The sequence below is a fragment of the Tursiops truncatus genome, chromosome 13, assembly GCF_011762595.2.
Source record: "Tursiops truncatus isolate mTurTru1 chromosome 13, mTurTru1.mat.Y, whole genome shotgun sequence".
NCBI lineage: Eukaryota > Metazoa > Chordata > Mammalia > Artiodactyla > Delphinidae > Tursiops > Tursiops truncatus.
Genome location: NC_047046.1, coordinates 63,832,015 through 63,844,289, shown reverse-complemented (window position 1 = coordinate 63,844,289; position 12,275 = coordinate 63,832,015). Strand labels below are relative to the sequence as shown.

The window sequence follows — 12,275 nt, the reverse complement described above, 5'->3', positions numbered from 1 at the left end:
CTTTCCAGAATGGCTGCACCACTTAACATCCCCACCAGCCATGTGTGAGTCATCCAATTCCTCTGCGTCTTCACCGACATTCGGTGTTGTCACTGTTTTTTGTTTCTTTTTTCATTTTAGCCATTCTGACAGGTGTACAGAGATACCTTGCTGAGGCTTCAGTTTGCATTTCCCTAACAGCTAACAATGGACACCTTCTCGTGTGCTTAGTTGCCATCTGTATATCCTCTTTAGTGAAAAATGTCTCCTCGTGTATTTTGTACATTTTCTAATTGCATTGTTTTCAATGCTGAGTTTTGAGAGTTCTTTACATATTCTAGATGCTTGTCCTTTGTCAGATATATGTTTTGCAAAATCTTCTCCCTCTTTGTAACTTGTCTTTTCATGCTCTAAACAGGGTTTTTCCCAGAGCAAGAGTTTTTCATTTTGATGAAGTCCAATTTCACATCTCAGTGTTGACATTTATTGTCTTCATTCATTCACTTTGAAATCTTCCCAATTCTGGGTATGACAAATGATTTTTGATTGTAATCAGGACACTTTCATGTTATGTAATGAGACTGTGAATCTCATTTAAATCTTCTGTTTTAACTGGCTTTTTGTGGTACCACTCTGTCAGGGGAAAGGGGGGGTGGGCACGACTTCAGTACTGTCAGTGGAGCATTTGTCGTGGCTCAGTGGAGGTAAGAGCTCCAGGACTCCACATGGTCCCCACTGACCCTGCTATGGGGGCCTCACGACCACCGGGCAACAGTGCAAGTCCCAGCTCTCTAGTAGAACCTCCTCTGACTCATGCCAGCAGGGAGGGGAGGGGCACCTCTATCCTGCTGAGTGGGGGTGGGAGTCCAGGTTCCCCACATGGCCTCCAACAATACCATGGGGGCAGGGAGCTTCTTACCAGTCAGCAGAGATGAAAGTCACAACTTCCTACTTGACCTTCTCTGACACCACACTGCTGAAGGAGTTAGGGGGCCGCATTACAGCCCGGAGAGTGTGGAAGTCCAGGTTCCCACTGCTTATTTGCTTGTGACGGTGGGGATGGTGCTATAGTTTTTTTCTGTGCTGTTTGGCTGGAGTAGAGCAGCTATTGTCTAAAAGTTTTCTATCTTGCTAGACCTAAGCTTTTATTCTTTTCCTGGATCTAAGCTTAGAGAGAATAGGCTTTTATTGGAACTTTCAAAAAAAAAAAAATCTGTGTCCACTGGCATTTCCTGGTTACCCACATCTTCAGCTTCAAGTCTGGGATATAGGAGGCAAAAAGAAAACCCACGGAGGTCACTCCTGTGTCAATACTCAGGTCCCAAGGTCTCTAGCTGGTCTGCTTTCTCTCTCTGTTTCAGAATCTTCTTATATTTGTTTTATATAGAATGTTCAGGGTTTCAGTTGTACTTAGCAGGAGGAATATAGAAAAGAACATCTATTCCATCTTCCCAGAAATAGAAATCTGTATTTTTAACAAAACATTTTGATGACCTTAAGTCTAGTTCACCTCCTCATTTTTCAGAGGAGAAACTGAGGCTGCAGCTAGATGACGTATCTCACCAGTGATGGAATAGCGAGTCAGAGGTACAGAAGCCAGGACTCACGTCTCCTCACTCCAGTCCTCCAGTCAGATGCCGTTACCATGACAGCATGGCTCCTCCCCATCCACGCCCGGGGATCTGACCTCCTCTACAGACGCCAGCTGCAGCCAGCTCCCCTCCTCCCGGTACTCACACGCGGCTCTAGAATGTTGCCTGTCCACTCGAGAAAGTCTTCTTTCTCTAAGCAGACTCTGGGTACTCTGAGGGCAGAGACCAGGCCACATGGCTCATACTGAGCGTGGGCTCAATGAACAGTTGCCGACTGCTCTCCCTATAGAAGTCGATCATCAATATTGTCTGGTAAGCGTTGTATCCTGGTTCCTCCAGGTGAGCTGGAGCCAGAAGTCACTCCGAGGACGGGGACAGATGGTATCTTCTGGAAAAGAGAGGCTCACATGCTGGGAGCAGCAGAAGTACACAGATCATGCCATGTTCAGTTTGGGGAGGCTTATTAAGAGGAAATATAGTCTACGTTTATGGTGCTCCCAGAAAAGTAACCCAGGATGGGACAGGACGTGGGAAGCAGTGTGTCATGTCCCAGACTTCTTAGCACTGTGGTTTAAGTGCCCATCTCCCGCGCCCCCCGCCCCGCCCACTCTACCCTCCACATACACAGAGACTGCACCCATTGCCTTCACCATCCCGATTCCTGGTTCCTAGCATGGTGGCTGGCACACGGGCCCTCAACGATGACGTGCTGGTTGGATCAATGGATGAAAGAACAAATAAATAATCAAAGGAATAAATGAACCAAAACAAAAGGAAATAGCTGCAGGAACGAGGATGCTTAGCTTAGAAAGCAGACTTGCCATGGCAGACCGTGGGAGAGAGGCTAAATAGCCATGGACAAAAGGAATCAAACTAAATCCATCAGCTGGAGTTATGAAGAGGTGGTCTGGGCTGAATCAAAGACCGACATTGTTACCAGTGGAGCTGCCTCACGTGCTCTGAGATGCCTTGTGAAGCAGTGAGTTCTCCATTTCTGGAAACGTCCAGCAGCCCAATGGCCTCATGAAGCAGGGGATCCTGCACTGCAGGGAGTTGGATCAGGTGACCTCTGAGCTTCTTCTCATCCTGAGAGCCCACATCTTCAGGGTTCACTGGAGACCTGCCTAGCTCTGGATTTAATGTGGTAAAGGAGATAAGGGGGGGAGGAAGTCAGCCACAGCCCCTGTTGAGTTTCCACTAGAAGTGGAGCATGTGACAATCATTCTAGCCAGTCACCAACCAGTTCTGGCTTCCCTGGTCCAGGCGTATAGTAGGATTCTCCTATTTAGTGTGTTTATGGTTGGGTGGGGCCATGTGACTAGTTCTGGGCAACAAGCTAAGAGTGGAAGTGCTGTGTGTTACATTTAGGTTGGAGCGTTGAATTGCCTCCGGTGCTCTTTTCCCTCCGTCATGGCAACTGCTCCACCAAGCTGGGTCCTAAATGGATGGCTTAAAGTTACTAAGATTCAGAGCTGTTTGATAATGCAGCATTTCCTAGGCTATGCTGACTGATACAGAGGGACAGAATTTACCTGTAAGGAACGACAGAGAAAATACAAGCCATGCAAGGTACACAAATGCGTGGGGTTGGACAGCAGCTCCAGCAACTCAGCGGGGTGTAAGACACCCCATCCCCCGCCACTCTGGTAAAACCCAGCACTAACCAACGACTCCAGCTGTGCCCGCTCCTCCTGTCTAACATCCCAACATCATGGCCAACTTCAAGTCTCTGCTAACACCGCTTCTTCTCTCTTCACCTTTTTCTCTCTTCCCTTCCATCTGGTCAGACATCCTACCCGTTCCTGAAGGCACAGATCGAGTCTCATGTCCTGCAAGCCATCTCCCTACCCGCAGAGAGCAACAGGGCCATTCCTTGGGATGACTGCAGTGTCTGTGCTCAGGGCATCTCTTTGGGGGTCTTACCGTGTGTGTCTTTAGTCTGTTTCATGTTCACTAGCCTCTGCTCTACAAACAGGTAGTGAGCTCAAAGGCTCCAGCTCAGATGTGAGCCAAGCTCACAGCAGGTGGTCAATAAACGCTGAGTGAACAGAGAGCAGTGCCATGAACATACACATGATATTTCTTAATTATTCAGAGAAGCTGATTAAAAATCTGGGCACTTTGACTCAGATATCATTTGTACTGAGTTTTTAGACTGGCTCTGAACCAGATACTATAACTCCTCAAGGGCAGCAAGATGACTGGCAGAAAATTCCTTCTACCCTTTTCTGTGGGCCAGAGGTAAGCAGTGCATTTGAGGGTCACCTCTGCCTACCATCTGTCATCTCTTGGGTCACAGTCAATGCTGACATGTAGGATATACCTAACCTGCAGGTTGACACAGGCATCAGGGTATGTGGGGGGAACAGTAGAGAAATCAGGAAAATCCAGACCTGCTGATTTCAGCAGCCATTTGGACCCACTTCATGGAGACACAGAATATAAACAGTGAAAGATGTTTCCAGAGAGGCTCAGAGGAGTCTCATTTTGTGGAAGAGGCACTGGAGTGCACGCCACACCTGGGTCAACATCTGGTTCTTCTGACCCCTGGAACAAGGCTCTTTTCACTCTCTCCTGATGCTTCGATTTGCTACCGGGCATCACGGGTGGAAGAGGGGAGTGCCCTTCTCTCCTCACTCCAGGGAGTGTGGGATCACAGCCTGTCAGCCGGGACTCAGGACACCATTTCTGACACATCCCTACCTCTCCCAGGGCTTTGCATGAACCTGTCTGGTAAGACGTGTGCTCATCAGGTTCCCAGCAAAGATCCCATCACTTGCTCGACAGCCAACACCGTGGGCCAACAAGTCCTTCGGTCAGGAAGTCCTTCTCAAGGTCTAATCAGGGGCACTGCTGCTGTCTGGCATGTCAATTTCCTTTCCTTGGCATTTCTGTGCCGATGGAGAAGACCTGTTTGCGCCTGACTCCACACAACCTTGCACACGCCTTCAGCTTCCTTCCCTGAATGCTGAGTCCTGGGCCGGCACCCGGGGATGTCGTCTAAATGCACTGGGCTGCACTCTCTCATTGCAGGTGCCTTCCTCCAAGTCATCTCCGGCACCTCCCCTGTTACAATAAGGTGGAAACTGTAATCCGACCTCCTGAGTAAATGACTAGGTGGCGGACGAAAGATGCTGCCAGGAGGCCAAACAGTCCCCAGTACAGCCGAGTCCCGACTACAGGCAGTTAACGGGCCTCTTCAGGACTATGCGGAACCCATTTTTTTGTTCTGGACTCTCTGAGCCCCCTCCTTCCATTTCATGGGACTCTACCTACCCTGGCTTACCTCTATGTTGTGCCTCTGAAAGGGTTCAGAGAAGGCAAGGGGTTTTTTTTTATTCATTAATTAAAACAACAAAAATAATCCCAGTGCATGACTAATCCTCAAATGCTGCCTGCACCCAGCTCCTCACTCAGTGCATGGTCTGTGACTCACCACACAGCTTCCTGGGCAGAATGCAGCACCTCAGCATCCTCCTGTGGGCCCCACTGTCCTGGGTCCACGTGCCCGAAGTGGGGCAGTCAGGGAAAGTGCTGGAGCAGTCACCCCACTCTCAATCTAGCCTCAGTTTCCTCCTGAAATTCTTCCCAGGGGTGAATGTGGGATAGTAGAGCTGCCCCATCCTCCCAATGACTTCCAAAAGCTCAGCAAAGTTGGTGTGGCCAGAGGAACAGGACCCGCTAGGGAATGACTGCGTAGACCGGGTCTGAGCCATCTCAGGTATCATAATTGAGCACCTACTGTGTGCAAGGCCCTAGGCTGGGGGGGTGGTGGTCAGGGATGTAAAGGGAGCCCTGGTGGCGCCCAGCTCAAGGCCCACCAGCAGGCTGAGGGGACAGGCAGATGTACATATGGAATATCCTGATCACACCGTGGATTGGTGTGCAGGTGAGGGTGTCTGCCTGGTGGAGAGGGTACAGTGAGGAAGCCGGTGGGTGCTCATATGAGCTGGTCCAGTGTTCCTACATCTGGTGGACCAGGCTGAAGGGGCCCTTGAAGGCTGTATGGGCAGCAGCATCCCGTCAGATATGCCCCCAGCTAAGGCACTCTTCAGCCGGCAGCTCCCTGGTTTCCCCTCCATCAGGGGGCCGCTCCAGGGCAGGGTGGGCAGGGGCAGCTGTCTCTGGTAAATTGTGGGGCTTTCCTTATGTCACTCAAGGGATGCTGACCAGCTTTGATCCCTCCACCGGAGGGCATCAGGAGATGACTGCTTCACGGACTTCCCTGGTGGTCCAGTGGTTAAGACTCTGCTCTTCCACTGCAGGGGGCGTGGGTTCCATCCCTAGTCGGGGAGCTAAGATCCCACATACCGCGTGGACAAAAAATTTAAAAAATTTTTAACTTTTAAAAGAAGATGGCTGCTTCTTGAGGGGACACCAGAGGCTCCTGGAGACGAAGCCCAGGGTGGGTGCTCCCACTGGCAGGAATGTGGATGCGGACGTGAGCCAGCACGGGCCATGGGACAAGGGCAACACCCCAGAGAGGGCAGAGCATGAGAAACAAGGAGGCTGTCCCAACACGGTTGAGCTGCCATGCCAGCCCTGAACACCCTCCCAGGAGGGTGGCGAGAGAGAAAGAGACTTCCGTCTTGCTTACATCACTCTATTGTTCGTACCCTAATTAACTGAGTTATGTCTAGTCAGGCCTTTCATCACCGAACCAAGGTGATGACCTCAGGAGACCTCATTTCAATCCTGTCTCTCCGTGCAGCGCGGGGTACAGCGTCCGGGGCCTTCCAGGAGGGCCAGCCTGATGCCAACACCTCTGCTCGGCCTGCCCGAGTGCCTTAGCTCTGGGCCACCTGAGGTCTGGCCACGCTGTGTACACTGTGTCTCCTGCCCTGCACTGGGCATTCTTTTACACATTATCTTGTCCTTCAGGGGCCATGCTCCAGGCCACTACAAACACTCCCCGGCAGAGGAATCTATGAAAACTCCCTCCGCAAACACCCTGAACTCTTGGGCCCGCTGAGCTTTCCACGGCTCTAAGCAGCTTCTCACGGCACAGGGTGTGACCTCACCAGGACTCAGGCGGAGCAGCCTTCCCGCTTCCCCCAGCTGGCTCGCCGCATGGGGACACCACGGGCTCTGAATCCAGAACACACAAGGCACGTGGCACGTGCGGCTGAGGCCGTGGGGCTGAGGCCGTGGCTGTCCCTCGGTGCCCCGGCCACTCTTCCGCTTCTTGGAAGCAGATGTCTCCCCGTTCCTCCCTCTGAGACGATCAGACAGACTACACGGGGGCAGTGGGAGTGCCAATGGCCCCATGGCCTGTAGGAAACCCCTACTATGAAGCCCTCGTGTTCCGGGCACATCAGGGAAGTAAAGCGGGTTTACATCCTGAGAGCCCGCCTCACCCTTCCTGGGGCTCGTCCCCTATAATGGACTTATGCTCAGTTCCACCTGCCAAGAAAGGACCTAACAGGAGCCTTTTACAATTTCTTCTTTAAGTTCAGTTGCATTTCGTTTTGCATTTCATTTAGCCCCTGCTTACCCCAAGCCAACTGTTCAGCTGCTTCTAAGATGGGAGTCGGGGTCAGCTGGTCTTCATGGTGCCAGGGTACCCCTTCCCACAAGCCCCCGGCCCTGGCCAACACCCCACCCACCCTCCTCCAGGGGGTGAAACCAGCTGTGAAAGGACAGTGAGGCAGGCAGATGAGAAGCAAGTGGGAGGATACGCCAATCTCATCCCCCTGGAAACCTGTCCAGAGTGATGGGAAAATGGGACCAGAGAGAAACGGTGGGGAGAGGGGACCCAGAAAAGAAGATAAAGGAGTGAGAACAAAAAGGAAGACTCTGAACGATTCCAGAACCAGACACCTACTGACTAAATAACAGAGAGCTGTTTTTTCAGTCTCTCATTTACCAGCCTCTTATGTCCCCATCCAAGACTTTCAACCCTTCCCTGAAGCTCTCTCTCTGGTTTTTGAGTCCCCAAATCCAAGTCCACCTTTGCTGCTGAAATGTTAAGAGAATCTTCATGTAGGAAACCCCAGATGATTGGCAGACACTGGTGACAGTGCCCCTGACGTGTCAGGCCTTCAGCCAAGGCTGGAGGGGTTTAGGGCGTATAAACGGAGTCCATGACCAAGCACCAGCAGTCTAGTGGTGAGGACAAAAGACCTGCATAGAAGGCTACCTACTACAGGAAGACAAGGTAAAGGGCCGATGAGGGGACAGGACAGGCAAAGACCTGGGTTCCAGTCCCAGCTTGGTCAGGTCATGACACCTCCATGGACCCCAGCTTCCCTGTCTGTAAATGCATGGAGAAGCCAGAAGGATCCTCAGAGGCCACTGAGTCTCCTGGTTCTTGTATGAGGAAGCTGAGGACACAGAGAACTGTCACCAGGTTTGTGGCAGAGCACCCCACCCTGGCTTTATCATGACCTCCTACTTAAGAATTGACGAAACACACACACAAGCATCTTGTCATGAGACAGAACTGTCCAGGGCAGCTGCCCCGACACCCCCCCCCCCCCATGGTATAGCAAAGCCCTACAGCCTAAGAAAGATCTGGAACTGAGGCCATGGCCCAACTTTCCTCACGAAAGAATAGAGAAGAGTTGGTTTCATCAGCACCATGGACCGAAGTCAGACACGAGCAAGTGGGGCCAGGCGATGTGTCAACACAGGCGCTTTGGAACTGGGAGCAAGTTACTGCGGAAGCCCACAAAGCCTCCCTCATCTCTCTGGACAGGTGCAGGGGGAGGCTGGACCGCGGGTTGGGGATAGACGGAGTTTTCGGTCTCTGATCTCACCATCTCCCACAGGTGGGATGAGGTATCAGCAAGAACAGCTCGACAACCAGAGGGTGTACGGGACCTGGGGGTCACCAGGGACGGCTCTCGAGGAGCAGCTGCCTCCTTCCCTCCGGGCCACACGACCCGCACAGGCGCCCCCTCGGGACCTCACAGGGAAGCAGCAGGGGGAGAAGCAGCGGACTCCAGCCTGGTCCCAGGAAGCTGGCTGGCTTCCCTCACACCCACAGCCTGCCCCTTCCAGTCCTCTGCAGACCTGGAGCAGAAGCGATCTCCAGAGTGCGCCCCCACCCCACCAAAACCCTGGGACCCATCATCATCGCTGATGTGCGAACCTCCAGTTCACCCATTTTACTGCTGTATGATATTCCACCGCAAGGATGTATCACAGATCACTCACTTTATTGCTGTATTACAGTACATTGTAAGGATATATCACGTATCATTTGTCTATTCTCCTCTCAACGGATCAGTAGTTGTTTACAGATGTTTGTTATTATAAATAATGCTGCTACTAAAAATAAATCTTATGAATCTATGTGTTCTGGGCAGGGAGGGCTTCACTGTGGGCTGCATATCCAGGGAGAACTTTCCAGGGGGCAGACTGCACCCTCCCCTGTCCCATTTCCCGCACTCCCACATCACCACCTCTCAGGAGCACCACGGTGAACAGCCCAGGAACCCAGACAGACAAGACCTCGATGACCCCCAGATGGAGCACGGAGCTGGCTCCCTACCTGCTGCAGGGGGGCTCGCCCTCGGGAGAAGGAGTAGCTGCAGTCCAGCTGATCACTGCAGTCCGCCGTCCACTGCAGGGGAGAAAGGAGTGGTCAGTGATGGCTGGACACACAGGCTCATCTTCACTCTGCCCTGGCCCCCCAGGCACGGTCCCGCCCTGCTGCAGTAGAGCCAGTAGGAAATCCTGCTCAGCCGTTTTCGAAGACAAATCTTTCTGTACCAGCAGGTCCCACTTGGCATCTCCCAGTGCCACATGGAGGTGGCCCTTTGGCGTATGTGTGGGGAAGGCAAACTCATTTCCTACCACCTAAGCCCACCGAAGCGATGAAGAGCAGCTAATTTCCAAAGCCAACCAGACAACACAGAGGGTAAATATGAGTTTTGAGAAGCCAGCACCATGTCTGACCGCCTAACCATGCTTCAGCCACACTAGCCCCCCACAGTGTCAAGGCTGGAGCTAGAGGAGAGGCATGTGTGTGTGGATCATACCGTACACCCAGCCCCAAAGTACGGTGGACCTGTGGACTGACGGGAGAGCATGGCATCGGGGAAGAGCCCCAGACTGGCCATCAGAAGCCCAGTCCCACCACCGACCTCAGGGGCCTCATGTGCCCCGAAGTGTGATATGACAACTACCAGTGTAACGGTCCTCAAACCCTGCCACGTAGGGGGTCTCTGGGTCCTAATCTCCACCCACTGAATCACTCGCTGAGGGCAGCACCTGTCTTCTCCATTGTGACAAGCTTTCCAAGGGATGCACCAGAAGTTTGAGAGCCACTGAGATCCATGTAATCTCTCAGGCTTCACTTTGTCATCTATAAAATGGGGACAGCAAGGCTGGGTGACTCTGCACGGTTGAAATGAAGGGACTTTGTAAGCTATGCAAAATCTATATATAGATATAAAGTAGTAGTAAGAGTACAGCTCTTCCACGGTAATGTGTTATCTATATATATGGTGGTGCTTTTATTATTGTGTTAAATGTTATATAGGCTCTCCAGCTCACGTTGAACATTGATCTTGACCTACACCTGTATGATTCATAAAAAGCAGAGGAGCCCAGTCTCTCTCTGTTTGACACACTTGGTCAAAACTGTGCGTGAGTGTGGATGGCTCAAAGCCATCACCGTCCCGGATTTGTGAAACCTTGGCTAGACACACCCTCCCCCGACTGTGGGTCAAGGGCATGACCTTTGTATAGGAAAGACATTTTATTACAACGCCGATGATACAGGCTGGTACAAGTGTACTCTACAGCAGTGCTGGCCAACGAATAGGAACCGCAGACATAATTTTAAATGATCTAGTAGCCAGATTTAAAAAAGAAAAAGGTAAAATTAAACTTAATAATGCATTTTATTTATCTCAATATATGTTTATCTCAATAAGTAATTGATATAAAAATGATCAATGAGATATTTTACATACTTCTCTCCATACTAAGGTTTTGAAATCTGCTTAAAGCATGTCAATTTCAAGGGCTCAAGAGCTACATGTGGCTAGTGGCTGCCCTATTGGACAGCACAGCTCAGTTCGAAGGAATTGGCAAAGGCAAGGTACCAGTCCCAAGAGAGTGTGCCCTCAGAGCCACTTCTTGCCCATCCCGGCTCTGTACTGCAGAGGGGCTGAACCCTGCAGACTCAGCTGGGTTCCAGCTGGGCTAGGCCAACGGGAGACAACAAGAGAGAGAAGCCGCGGTGCTTCTCCCCCATCTCTCTATGCTTCAGGCAGCATTACCAGCAATGACTGGGTCTCCTTCAAGGCTCCAGCCTCACCAGATGGGCCCTCTGTGCACGACCCCTAACGCTGGGCTCTGGCCATACCATCTCCTCCCTTTGTGCCTCAGGCCTAGAGGTGGTAATGGCTCCTTGTGGCTGTTTAGTTTCTCAGCTCTTTTACTATCTGGGTAACCAACTCCCTGGGTTAAATTCCCTCTGTCTGGATATTTGTAGTCTCAAAGCATCTCTGCAAAGGTATTTATTAAATTATAGGAGAAGAAAAGGGAAAAATGAGAAATCTATCAGATACCACCTTAAACCAAGTGATCAAGGATAATATTATCTGTAATAAAACATATTACCACCGTGGACTTCCCAGCGTAATGCCCTGAGAAGGGCCATGTCACTCTTGAGGTGTTCTTGCCAAAAATGCACGATCTCAAATATGATCGTGAGAGAATATCGGGCAACCCAAACTGATGAACTTTCCAAAAAATAAATGACCAATACTCTTCAAAAGTGTCAAGGTTGTAGGGATAAGAAAAGACCACGGGAGTGTCACAGGTTGGAGGAGAATAAGAAAGCATGACGATTAGATGCAAATTTGAATCTTGGAACAGAAAAAGGACATTAGTAGATAAACTGGTGATATTCAAATAAAGTCTCATTGTACCAATGTTAATTTCTTAGTTCTGATCATTGTACTACGGTTATGTAAGATATTCATATTAGGGGACAGGTACGTGGGAACACCCTGTACTATTTTTGCACCTCTGCTATCAGTCAAAAGTAACTTCAAAATAAAAAGCAATCCAGGGACTTCCCTGGTGGTCCAGTGGTTAAGACTCCGTGCTTCCACTGAAGGGGGTGTGGGTTGGATCCCTGGTCAGGGAACTAAGATTTTATACACCGTGTGGCACAGCCAAAAAAAAAAAAGTAATCCACATATGTATGTATGTGTTTATATATATATATTTGTAAACTATTTGAACTACTATAAAAACAATCCCTCTGCTTTACTGCTTTCTATACTTGAGTGGCTTCTCCTTTCCTGGTTGGAGGCTGGCTGACAGTGGGGAGGATGGTCAAGGCACGCAGTGACTACCGGCCCGGAGAGAACTAGATCCTGCACTTCTCGTCCAGTCCCAGGACAGCCTTGCAGAGAAGGCTTCCTCCAGTGGGGCATCCCAAACACTTCAACCCCAGCTGCATACCGCTGACTTGACGTCTCGCACAGAGGTGACTCGAGGGTGGGCACACCTCCTCCTGGGGTCAGCGTGGTCCCCGCGTGGTCCCTGGCAGGGCGGGGATGGGGTGCCACGCTGGCTGCTCCTGACAGGCGGGCACAGAGGGGCAGCCGAGGCTTTGTGACAGCCACGTGCCACCTCAGCCCCCTGGCTAGGCTTTCCCAGAGCGATTCCACGCTCCGATGAAACTGCCCTGCTTTGTCAAAGGTCATCCTTAACTTTACGCTGGCCAACCTTCCTGAG

General features: G+C 51.0%; 1 protein-coding gene across 7 annotated transcripts in view; it reads right to left on the bottom strand.

Annotated features, from left to right (window-relative positions):
* Nucleotides 1-12,275, bottom strand: part of CTIF (cap binding complex dependent translation initiation factor) — a 308,311-nt gene that overhangs the window by 210,983 nt on the left and 85,053 nt on the right. For 6 of the 7 annotated variants that reach the window (XM_073790703.1, XM_033837729.2, XM_033837730.2 and 3 more), the window contains one exon: nt 9,067-9,138. The exons of the other annotated variant lie outside the window; for it this stretch is intronic. In XM_073790703.1, the coding sequence (XP_073646804.1) occupies nt 9,067-9,138 (72 nt within the window). The remainder of the gene's footprint in view (nt 1-9,066; nt 9,139-12,275) is intronic. 7 annotated transcript variants of the gene reach the window in all.